Genomic DNA, 12,051 nt, shown 5'->3' with positions numbered 1-12,051 from the left:
TCATATTTTGCAATACAAATTGAATTTAAATCAAACAATTTATGGTAAATCACTTCAATAGGACAAGTTATATGAAAATGACGTCATATTATTGATTTTCTTTCACATCATCGACTCAAAGCCGGATACCATGTTCCATGCTACCAAGAATGGTAGCATGAAATGTGTTTTTCATTCTACCAAGGATTGCAACCTCTTCTTGCTTGTTAATTTCAGTGAATTTGTGTTAAATCATAGCTAGTATTTTGGTGATCGCTTATTCTTTTAGATATTGAGAGATGTGTGGCTCAGTGAAGAGCACGTTTCTTCTCACATGAACTATTTTGCTTTTGCAAGAAGTGTTCTACTTTACATCTCAATCCAAGTCTCTATCTCAGCCAGTGTGATATAAGATGAAGACATGCACAATTATTGTAAGTGACTAGCTTCTTGCATTATTGCTGTATTAATTCATCATCAAGTGGCTTAGTGTCAAAGGGATGTGGCAAGAAGTCGATATTTGAAAACACAAGTTGGAGGGATAAGGCAATGTTTTGCATTATTCCTGCTTACTCAGCTTCAGTTGTAGGCTTTAGCACATTTTGAAACAGAATAGGCTTGTCTCAATATGCTGTGTTTGTGCTATATATCAGGTTAGGCCTATTGCCCAAATGCCCACCCCCATTCCCTAGGCACTGCATATGATATTGCTTCAATATTTTTGGTTTGCAATATTTTGCACTCAAAACCAGATGGCAAATATCTGTTATTTAGTGATCATGTGGTACCTACATGCAAACATATACCTAATATAGATCAATTCCCCCATACTCTCTTTCCATATCCAGCTTTCGGACAGTTTTCGGACAAATCCATGCTTTGGACATTTTTCGGACAAAAGTGGGCTGGGATTTTGGACATTGGACGGACATCGGACAAGAGATTTCTGAAATTGACACCTCTACTTGAGACAATTGCATATCATTCTTGGCGCCAAAATAACAGTTTTCATATTTCCCTATTGACTTATAGGTGAGGTCACGTGACCAGCCTGGCCTCACGTGACATTAGGAAAAGTCTGAGACATAAAAGTTGTAAGACCTCTAGAGGACAATAATTCCTGCAAGTTTCACCTCCCTGTGAAAGTTACTCTGGCACTGAGAGCGTTGTGAATTTGCAACATCTGAGGACCGTGCAGAGGTTCATTTATGACGTCATAGGTCAGTGACCTGACCTGACTTGAAAGTGCAGTTGGTGTCACAAGATCCAGCTTGCATCAAAGGTCAGGTATGCCAAGTTGCAGCTGTCTATCCCCTGGGTCTTTTGAGCTACCGCGAAAACATCCTTTGGGGCATTTACCTCAGGTGTGCTCAAGTGCACCAAGCCACGGCCAACCCATAGAAGAAAAAAAGGGTCTGGATGCCAGGGCTGCAAGTGGCTGCAAATTTTCACAGACTCCCCTTATAGACAATGTCTTTGTGCATGCGATACAGCATTATTTTCAGTTCTTCCTCGTAATCCTTTTTTTGTTGGGCTTGGTAAATTCAGTGAACTATAATTATATATGAATATAATTAATTATATTATAATTATAATTATAATTATACTATAATTATATTATATAATTATATTATATAATTATATTATAATTATAATATTATAATTATAATTATAATTATGAATTATAAATGTTCGGCGGCAGTAAAAAATATAAAAAGTTAACCTAATTATAAGACATCTTGGACTTATTTTGTCTACTTGCTTTTTATGACGGAATCGTCTAAACATCTAAATTTCACTTTCCATGCAAAATGGATGCTCAACACTTAGCAATTTCATCGTTCCGCAAAGTATTCAAGGAGTGTAAAAATCGGCTGTGATTATCTCCCTTATGAAGTGCTACGGAACGCTGTCTTTAACGATACTTTTCTCTACGAAAAAATGTTTCCTGAGCCATGCAAATACCCTAATCGTAATCTTTGATGAATTTACTGTCGACTAATGTGCGTTGTTTCCCAATTTTCGGAAAAAAGTGTCTTTGAGGTTTCGCGAGGCTAGACCGGCCCGATCGCCTACCGTGCACTCGGCCGGCCGGCCGGCCGCTCAGCGCCCGAGGCTAAAATCAGCTGACCGGTCACTGCCGGGGCAGCCGGCGTGCACGACCGGGCGGGCAGCGGCCGGCCGCAACCCATTACAATAAACAAAAGTCGTATCCAGCATATATTAATAAATGCAAGTATCTTTAGTAGGGTGGCACTTAATTTCGACTTTTTTAATTTCGACCGGGACGGGTAGCCATATTGTTCTACCTCACGAAAAAATGATCTGTATGAAATTTTATCAAAAAATATTTATATTTAGAGGTAGCTCAATGGGGTCATACTTAGTACATATTGAGAAAACGTATATTGTGAACGAGGATTCAGATGTGTGTCGCGCCATGCCAAGCATTGTCATATTTGAGCTGTAATACGTTTAAATGAATGATAGATGCCTTCCTATTCGTTTCATAACTCCAGTGTTTCTCGCCGCAAACGCGCTGTGACGCAATGCGTGATTCAACCAATGGCCGTTCAGCGTAGTTTAGCTTATTTTGTTCGGTGACGGTAGCCCGCTGCCAGGCGTGCAACTTCAGCTCTTTTCTCGTATTACGATGGTTGGGAAGGGTCACGAGACTGCTGGCACTTACCGGGGTTACATGAGCAAATAAATGCGTATCAGGAATGGTTTTTCTTTGCTGAGTATTGTGATCCGTTTGTAATACGCATTTACTCTGCTCATGTATCCCCGGTTACTGATGCGCAGGGGGACACTGCCAGTGTACGGCCACAGGACAGGTCTCCGTGTCTTCGTGATGTCAGGGAGAAGACGTGCACGTGAAAAAGATAAGTTGACTGTTTTGCTAAGCCTTTTAAGACATTTTTCGCTAGCCAGGCTCAAATTGACAGGCCGCAGCAAATGCTGTTCAAGAATCCTTCGATGAGTAAGAGTTGAATGATTGAGTGAAAGCGCTCAGTTTTGACACAAGTGCATCGAGCACCAGTATCAATGCAGGGGCCTGCGCGATCATCAAGCAGCGGCTTGAGCAGGACTTGCTCCACCTGACTTGCCACGACATTTACGAGTTTGTTCTATAAAGACATTTTCAGCCTGCCTCGGCCTGTCCAGCGGCCCAGACGTTGTTTTGTTTAAGCGCTTCCATAAAAAGTGGGCGTCTAGATAGAACGAAGCCATAAACCTTCAAAAACTGTGACATGTCCCACCTCCACAACCCGCGTGATGCTCTTGCACAGTTCGGTCGTACCGTGAGATGCTGGAGCTGGCCATCACTGTCCTCGGTGGTGCTCCGAAACGAGGTATGAAGATCGCTCGCCCCGATGTGCTCCTTGTGTGCTGGTTGACCAATGCCATTTACGCTATGAAGTTTTACCTCTTCCGAGCACAATCCCGGCTCACTACGTCTAAGAAGAAGAGCCTCCAACAAATCGTGACCTTTGTGGGAACAACGTAGTTTTCGGCTCGATTCAATGCACGGCTTCTGGCGTCTGCACCAGCGCAAGATCTCGACTTCCTCAAGTCCCTCCTGGAGTACGAATTGGAAGAATTGGTGTTCGAATTGGTGTCCAAGACGATAGCCATTGCCTTCAGCCGTCACCTCTGGTATCTAAATGAGAGGCTGGTCGCCTTCAACTTCTAATGAAGGAGATAACGATCGCTGCTACTAAACGTGAGATGGCTGCATCGTTACGAGAGAAGGAGAGGGCCGAGTAACCCTCCCTCCCCCCGTCGAGCCCACGTTGAACTTACTAAAGCTTCAGTCTCTATAGCAAGTCCACGGCAGACTTCGTCATATCACAACTGGCTTCACAAGCTTCTTCAGCATCCTCGGTATGGACACCGACTTCCTCTTGAAGGATCTGATTCCTTGGGAGGTCAAGCCATTCTACGACGACGCCATGCGCTACATGAGGTCTCTTCACGCCTCTACGACTTCGCGGAACGAGGCATTTTGTTGATGGCCAGGAAATCGATCTGACCCCCACGAAGGATAAAGACTAACAGCAGCTCCTCTTGTAGGTCGTAGAAGAGCAAAGACGCAAACATTCTGACATACGCAAGGCGACCGTAACTTCTAAGTAGGCAAGACTAGCCGACGAATGATGTGTACAAGTGTTGGCTGATTACGGATGATACCGCTTTCTCTTTTCATGGAGTTATGCAGTAAGTTATGCATACCTTCAAAAGAATTATGTGCCTCATATGTACCTATATATCTGAGCTTTAGGTGCTGAAACGTTTCGATAAAGTCTTGGCAGCGTCCAATGTCATTGTGAACATCCGAAATACACGTGGAAATTAAAATTTCGGCAAAGTTGTGTTTTTCACAAAAATGTGAACTTTTACCTCGTTGAGCTACCACTAAATAAACATATTTTCCAAAAATATTTTACACACAACGTTTTCTCGGGTGGTAGAACAGATTGGCTGCCCGTCCCGTTGAAAATTCTCAAAACGAAATTTTAGCCCCGTTTTAGTGCCACCCTAATCTTTAGTGAAATCTCGAAAGTTTTACGAAGTCCCCCAGGCACCGATAATTTCGAATTCGAATTTTCGAACATTCGAATTTTTAGGTAGCTCACTGGTAGGAACCGAGTTATCAGTTAAAGGGAATTTACAAATTTCCATTACAGGAGGAGGGGGCTGGTGGGGCTCAACGGCCTTCGTTGATTTAAATGTTATGTTACCATTATTTGGTTAAAGATAAGGATGAATAAGCTATAATTATTGCTGTTAGGTAAATATACTATTTCCCCGCGGTTAAGCTTCAATTACGGAATCCCGAACAGGCTAATTCTATTGTCTAGGTAATTTATGACCTTGTGATCCCAGTGCTATATAAATAGGGAGCGTGATTAAAACTCACTGTTGCTACGTAGTATAGCGATAGATGTATTCGATATCATCACAGTCCAGAGCAATTTACTGAGACATAATAAAAAAAACTGTGGTTGACCGCATGTAGCAGCATAGCGTATAATTACGAAACGCGTGCAGATTTCAGATATCCATAATGAAAGACATAAATGCTGGAAGGTGAAATGTATTCGTGGCACAATGCACGAATCATACAACATACACAATTCACAAATAAATATGGCATCGAATACAGGAACAATGTACACATCATTGATGTAACTACCTACTCACGGATTTCGGCGTAAATCATAATCACACGGCAAATACTGACATGCGCATACATAGAATGCCCGAACAAATGCAAGTTTGGACAATGCCGAGTATCGACTTAACGCTCTTCCGTGACATGGTTTTGTACATGAGGTGTCTCTGGTTGATATGCGGTACAATTCATAAATATAACACGGGGCGGGGTCGGTTGGCGTCGCTCCACCACAGCCTATTTACGCTCAAACTTATCGAGCGAGTTGAGCAGAGTTTCCCACGCCGATTCGAGCATGCGCGCGTCCACCTTTTCCACCTTTGAGATGACCTGCTGCTTCAGCTCCTTGATGATGGGCAGCTTCAGGTTGAAGAGCTTCAGCACCAGCGCCAGGCCGATGAGCACCAGGCCGGCCACGCCGGCCACCGCCACCACGTAGATGATGCCGGTGATGATGTCGGAGGCGGACGGCAGCACCAGGCCGCTCACCAGCTTGTCGACGCTGAACTTGGGCGGCTGGTAGTACTGCTGGTACTGCGGCTGGTACTGCGGCTCGTAGTTGGCGTAGCTGGAATCGCGGTTCTCCGGCTTGGGACCCGGTGCCTGGGCCAGCACGGCGGCGGCCAGCGCGGCCATCAGCAGCACAGCGCGCAGCATGGTGGGTTGGCTGGCAGGGAACAGACGGGGAGGGAGTTAGACGAGCGGCGACGACATTGGCTCACAGGTGAGAACGACAAGCTGACGATTGAAACCTTAAAAAGCTATCATGATTTTGCATAAAGAGCGGTTGTAATCCTCAAGTCCAGTGCTAAACATGACATTAAAATTGAAAGACAATAACGACTACAAACGCATTTTTAGATCCATCGATCATTTCTAATTCAGTTTGCCATCATTGGCTAACCATGAGCTTAGCTTTCATTGAAGCAATAATGCAGCCAATAAAAGGCCTCTTAGATTGATATATTTTCATTCTAACTGTGTTCGTATTCGATTGTGTCGGAAGTTACTGCGCTTACCTAAGTTTTGGTGACCTCCGATGAATCAAAACACTCCTGTGAGGGAGGAGGGCGACCGGTGATCCGGGCACGGGCGCGCGAGAGCCAGAACTGACCTCATTTCGGACGTTCACCCCTCTATGAACACTTCGTCTCGGTCGCCCGGGGCGTATTCCGTCCGCTGGCCCCGCCCCGGTCTGCCCCAGTATCACGGTACGATCTGGCGTCAGGGAGCGGCTACCAGCCACCTCCCCAGAGCCGGGACAGGTAGTGGATCGCCTCCGGCTGGAATCGCCCCGAGCTAACAAATTGCAGGAGTTCTAAGATGATCGGAGACATGCGGGAACTTTTTGTTCCCATGGCAACGAAAAAAGTGGGGTGGAGCCAAACTCAGCCCGTACTCGCTGTGCCGAGATGACCGGAAATTTTTGTCATTTGCGATCTTGACGGTTCGGTGACAGCATCAAGGACACGGTAAGATATTTCCGCGTACCATTGCCGTCTAAGGTCATCGTCTAAAACTTATAGTCGTGTTGCTCTTCAGCAAACACATTATTTTGATGAATTCAGTAAGTTGCAAATGCACATTGCATCTGTAGTTCAAAATTGCATTTAAGGTTCCTTAAGATGCTCTGTAACGATTGATTCATGGAATTTAATCACAGCTAAAGTCGACAAGAAATTTAAGCAATACCTAATAACCGAAGGTTTGTTGTCAATAGTTAAAACACTATTCTTTAGAATTGTGTTTTTCTATTGAAAAACAAATCTGAGTTCTCTGACAATTTGGCAAAAGCTGACTGAGATCAGTATAGCCAATAAGATATACGGCATGCTAGAGCAACAAAAGCAAACCGCTTAAATCGATTATCTCTCGACTAGTAGGTATGTAATTGTATAGTTTTATTTCTTTGACATTCATTGGTCAGAACACACAACAGGCCAATGCCCAGTAGGGTGTGTCACTAATCGCAATGCAAGGTGCTCCATCGATTTTATTGTGCTCCACTTATGTGGAAAGGGCGTTGCATTGTTAATTTCCCGCAAATTTTAACCCCCAGGCGGCGCCGAGCGAGAGAAGTTTGCCCTATCTCATAACATAGGCGACCCTAGCGCCCCTGGCGGCTGTTTGCGAAACTAACAGGCCGTTGACTGTATGGGCTTATCCCTGCTCTCTGTAAGTGCGTCTAGGGACAAATAATAGTATGGGCAGATTGCAGAGAGTGCAAGCTAATGACGAATACCTATAATGAATACAATATATTGTCACAGGGGCCCAGGAACATTCTTCAAGTTGGGGTGCAAGCCCAAAATACGTCATGTGTACCTGACATGACGCATATGAAATAGTAGCGTAGTCAGGGGGTCCCAGGAGGCACGTGCCATCTAGTCCCCCCCCCCTATCGCATTCAGAGGACCCCTCGGGTTGGAGGGGCTCTGTGGCACCAGTTTACCGCTCAGGGTCTATGCTGGCCATATTTCGATTCAGAAAGAATAGGGCTCGTAACAGCACCTCGTGAGTCCAAAGAAGCCTCACTAAATTGTCCATGAGGGTTACACGCCGGCTTCTGAAGGCTACTGGCGGCCTCTGAGGGCCCTTTACCGGCCTCTTATGGCCGCTAGCGTGCCTCTGAGAGTCCTTGCCGGCCCAAGAGGGGCCATATCTAGGGCCTTACGCCAACCTGTAATCAGTAATGGCCTCACACCAATGTCTCTGACGGCCCCATTACGACGACTGTGAGACTGAGGGCCCTCACTGGTGCTTCTGAGAGCCCACCCGGCCATAAAGACCCCTGCGGTACCAACTGACCTCTGAGGGTCCACGCTGACTATATTTCAGCTGAGAAAGACCTCACAGGTCTCGTAAGAGCACCTCATGAGCCCCTAAGTAGCCACACTAAGATCTCCGTCAGGGTCTACGCCGGCTTCTGAGGATCCCATAACGGAGACCGTGAGGGCCCTCAGCAGGGCCTCTGAGGGTTCACAATCAGCACCTCTGAGAGACCCACACCAGTGGTTCTAAGGGCCCATAAGGACACCACTGAGGGTCCCCCAAGCCAGTGCCACACCATTTATGCAACCCTATATTGGTGGCTCTGAGGTACCCACACCTGCGCCTGTGAGGGTTCGGCAAAAGCATATCTGACGGCCACCTACCTGCAACTCTGAGGGCCCTACACCAGAGACTGAGGGCCGCACTGGCGTCTCAGAGTACCTTGTCGGTATCTAAGGACCCCACAGGGCTTCTGAAAATGCCGCCGGCCTCTGTGGGCCCCATGCCGGTCTGAGGTCCCCCTCGCCGGTCGTTGAGGGCCCCCTGCCGACTTTTAAAGGGTTCGCACCAGCAGCTCTAAGGGCCACACACCCACATGTAACGGACCCACACCAGTGTCTCTGAGGGTCCACAACGGCGTCTGTATTCTGTGAGGACCCTCACCGGCGCTTATGAGGGATTCACACTAGCACCTCTGAGGGGCCACACGGGCGTCTGTGAGGACCCCACACCAGTGCCTCTAAAGGCCCCTAATTGGAGGCTCTGAAGGCCCTGCATCGGTGATACTGAGGGTCCTACCAAAGGCACAACACAAGCCATTAGTCTCCTGAGTCCCACACGCCGCCCTCCCACCATAGGCGGCGGAACGGGGAGGGCACCGGGGCACCGTGCCCCCTCTGATTTGGGCATTTTAACATTAGCCCTATGGGCGTTGCATGGAAAGAATGGGACCAAAAGTCGGCAGTGTCCCCCCCCCACTTAATTGAAGGTGTTCCGCCGCTACTGCCTCCCACCGGAGCGAGTAAACCTGTATCAATCAACGACTTTACCACCGTTGTACGTCATAATGTTCTCATCACGCCAAATCAAATACCATCCGGAACCAAAATGGTCCAGTATAAAATCTGACCTACCAAAGTTATGATCAAGTTCAGATAAAATCAAAGTGGGATGACAATAGCAGGTGTTCTTAAATCGATGCCGAATCAGCAGAAACCATTCACATGCAAGAGAAATACCTTGTGCTGATGTTTATATAAAAACACATGTAGGTCCATAAAAGGGAGCAGAGATCCTTCATAGTTGCATCAATGTTGAGGGGGCGGCGCCCACTCGGCTCTCAAGTTGGAGGGGGGGGGGGGGTAAGCGCCCCCACTGCCCCCCCCCTGTTCCCCGGGGTCTATGCAGTGAACGACGCTACAAAAAAAAAACATGTGACACCTAATAGCAGGCACTATAAACATGCGCTCGTACGTATCCCGTCAGACCAGGACGGGGATCGGGGGTAGTACTATGCAATATACATTAACACAGAACTATTTCGTGCTTTAAGATGCATAACATCACATTTTCACCAACATTCTGAGTGCCAGACAAGCCAACAGCAAGGCGTCATTTCGGTAAAATGCATTTAATGATGATCGTAAGCTCACAAAGCATAGCGAGCGTGTTAGTTCAAAACATTGCCGCTAGGGGCGCTAAGGTCGCTAATGCTGAGAGATAGGCCAAAGTGTCGGCGGTCGGCGCCGCATGGGTGTTAATATTTGGGGGAAATAAAAAATGTCACACGGTTTCTACGTGTCTGGGGCACGATAAAATCAGTGGAGCACCATGTTTTGCGAAAAAAGTGCCCAAAATGACACACCCTAAATTGCCCAGTCACAGGTGAAGTCAAAATGACTTTTTATTACACACATAAATGCACCAGCAGATAATGAAACCACTCTGTATGACGTTCCAGATGGCGATGCACGTGATTGCTGCCCTGCTGCTCGGCCTGGGACTGGTCGCCGCGGAGAATCCAGTGGCTCTCAGCGGCACCTACACGGCACCCGAGCCGGCCGCGCCAGAGTACCAGGTGAGTACCTACCTTAATTAACTTGGAAACGAACCGCGACTTTGTCCATGTCAAAATACATATTTTCTCAAAATAACTATCAGTGTAATGAATAAGTCTTGTTTATTAGGCAGCGTATCACTATGAGGCATGTTTGCTAATCATAGCAGGCTCCACTCTTAGTCTGTTGACTTGTAAATGCTAATGATACGACCATGATACATGCAACATAGTGGTCATTAAAATAACTAAAATACAGATACATTGAAGTGGCCCCGGCATGTCCGTTAACATAAACCTTTACGTTTAAAACTCGTATATTTATAGGCGCACCATTGTAAGTGTACGCAGAGTTCACCGTTTAACGTACCGCACCTGCCCCCTTTCTCCAGCCGCCAGCGGTCGAGTACCCCGCCCAGCAGTACGACGCACCCGCCCCGCAGTACGACGCTCCCGCCCAGCAGTACGACGCACCCGCCCAGCAGTACAGCGCTCCCGCCCAGCAGTACAGCGCTCCCCAGCCGGTGGTGCAGTACATCCAGTCGCACATGGGCTACGACTCCTACGAGGGCGACTCAAAGGGACTCTTCAAGAAAGGTAAACGAGCGAGCATGTGGCGTCAGCCAAGATTACTTTACTAATAGCGTCAGCCAGTATCACAGTAAAACAAACGCAACGGGGCGCGCCTAGCGAATGACGTGAATTCTCGTGAAATCAATGTGAATGTAGTCTGAAATGGGTCTGCTGCTTTTAGCCAAGTGTTAACCCATAATCAAATGCCGGTTAGCACGGCGCCTGCAAACAGTCCTATTGTGTCTAGGGAATGCCGAGCCTGTAACAGACGATGCCTCGTGCGTCATGCTAAATGTGACCTTTTAGCATAGGTATGTGCGGCCCGCAGTCGTAGCGTTGATGATAGTGTATAAGAGCTGAAAATAAGTCAAAAGGGGTATCAAAAGTAAATCACCTCGCACTTCTAATCACACCTCCAAAATTTGCTTCATACTGTTCCGTTGTTTAGTCGCTCCAAATTGTCCCATCTTTAATCGTTGCACAATGTTCCATATTCGCGACTGTTGCTTTTTTCAACCTCCCTCACGCGTCTCACTCCTTCCGTTTGACAGGCGGCAGCTCGTTCCTCAACAAGTTCGGCCTGGACTTTGTCTTCACGGGCTTCATGATCGCCGGCATCGTGATGGTGCTCGCCATCATCGGCGTGGTGACGGTGCCCGGCCTGCCGTTCACAGCCAGCGTCCTGCCGACCGTCACGGACCTGTTCAAGGCGCGCAGTCTCGACTCTGCCCGCAGTCTGGCCTCCTCTGTCCTCGACAGCGGCCTGTTCGGTGACCTGTCGGCTGCCGATGTGGCCGGCGCTGTCACCTACGTCGACGAGGCCATTGAGCGCGCGCGCAGGTTCATCGCCGATTACCCGCAGTGACGGGTGTCGGTCCTAAAACGGGTAGCTCTGGTGGTGTTCTGAAACCGACGCGAGGCAAAGGGTTCGACGATCGTCGATAATGACGATCTGAAGACGCACGGGAAAGGCTGTCAGGCTGTGTGGGAGATGTGTATGAAAATGCTCCAACGTGAAATTGTGCGACTAATTGGGCGTGAAATTGGCGACGCCTTCATTTGAGCCTGCGAAGTGTAATATGTGTCGATGGTCACAAGGTAAAAGCGATTGTGCACATTTACGAGTAATCAATCCCATTGATACTGTATGTACTATGTACAATAGCGAGCTGTCTCTGTGATCAAGTAATACAAAAAGCACAAATTATTTACCTGTTTACCTGTGCATTGTGACGGTGGGGACTGGCGACAGCGATGATGATAATGGTGATGATGTGGGCATAGACAGATGGCTGAAACTCAATAACGACGACAAACAGTCTTGCGAATATTATAAGAATGTATATTGTCCAACAAAGGCGCAGTTTGATTTTTCACGCTCAATGACTCGTGATAGAGGTCGTAAAATTGACCGGTACTGATATTTGAGGCCACCGCGATGTAAGAACACTGAGATAAAGATTAAATGCATGTCTTCGTCCTAATGAATTGC

The 12,051-nt window shown here is 47.2% G+C and overlaps 1 protein-coding gene across 2 annotated transcripts; it reads left to right on the top strand.

Annotated features, from left to right (window-relative positions):
• Positions 1 to 162: 162 nt before the first annotated feature.
• LOC122378621 lies at positions 163 to 11,766 on the top strand. Of its 2 annotated transcripts, none has more exons than XM_043359867.1 (4): positions 163 to 413; positions 9,891 to 10,007; positions 10,379 to 10,583; positions 11,111 to 11,766. In XM_043359867.1, the coding sequence occupies exons 1-4, from the start codon at positions 393 to 395 to the stop codon at positions 11,422 to 11,424; spliced, it is 657 nt and encodes a 218-aa protein (XP_043215802.1). In that variant the 5' UTR covers positions 163 to 392; the 3' UTR covers positions 11,425 to 11,766. The 2 variants fall into 2 exon arrangements, with proteins under 2 accessions (XP_043215802.1, XP_043215804.1); XM_043359869.1 differs by lacking the exon at positions 163 to 413 and adding an exon at positions 6,382 to 6,630.
• Positions 11,767 to 12,051: the final 285 nt, after the last annotated feature.

The sequence above is a fragment of the Amphibalanus amphitrite genome, unplaced genomic scaffold (assembly GCF_019059575.1).
Source record: "Amphibalanus amphitrite isolate SeventyFive unplaced genomic scaffold, NRLGWU_Aamphi_draft 000062F_arrow, whole genome shotgun sequence".
Lineage (NCBI taxonomy): Eukaryota > Metazoa > Arthropoda > Thecostraca > Balanomorpha > Balanidae > Amphibalanus > Amphibalanus amphitrite.
The sequence above is the reverse complement of the archived record's forward strand: the minus strand, read 5'-3'. Positions and strand labels throughout refer to the sequence as shown.

Bases quoted from the DNA above. Each gene is read 5' to 3' on its own strand.
- LOC122378621 (XM_043359867.1), top strand. From the start codon at position 393: ATGAAGACATGCACAATTATT. The intron at 10,008-10,378 runs GTGAGTACCTAC...CCCTTTCTCCAG, and splicing joins CGGCCGCGCCAGAGTACCAG to CCGCCAGCGGTCGAGTACCC. The intron at 10,584-11,110 runs GTAAACGAGCGA...TCCGTTTGACAG, and splicing joins AAAGGGACTCTTCAAGAAAG to GCGGCAGCTCGTTCCTCAAC.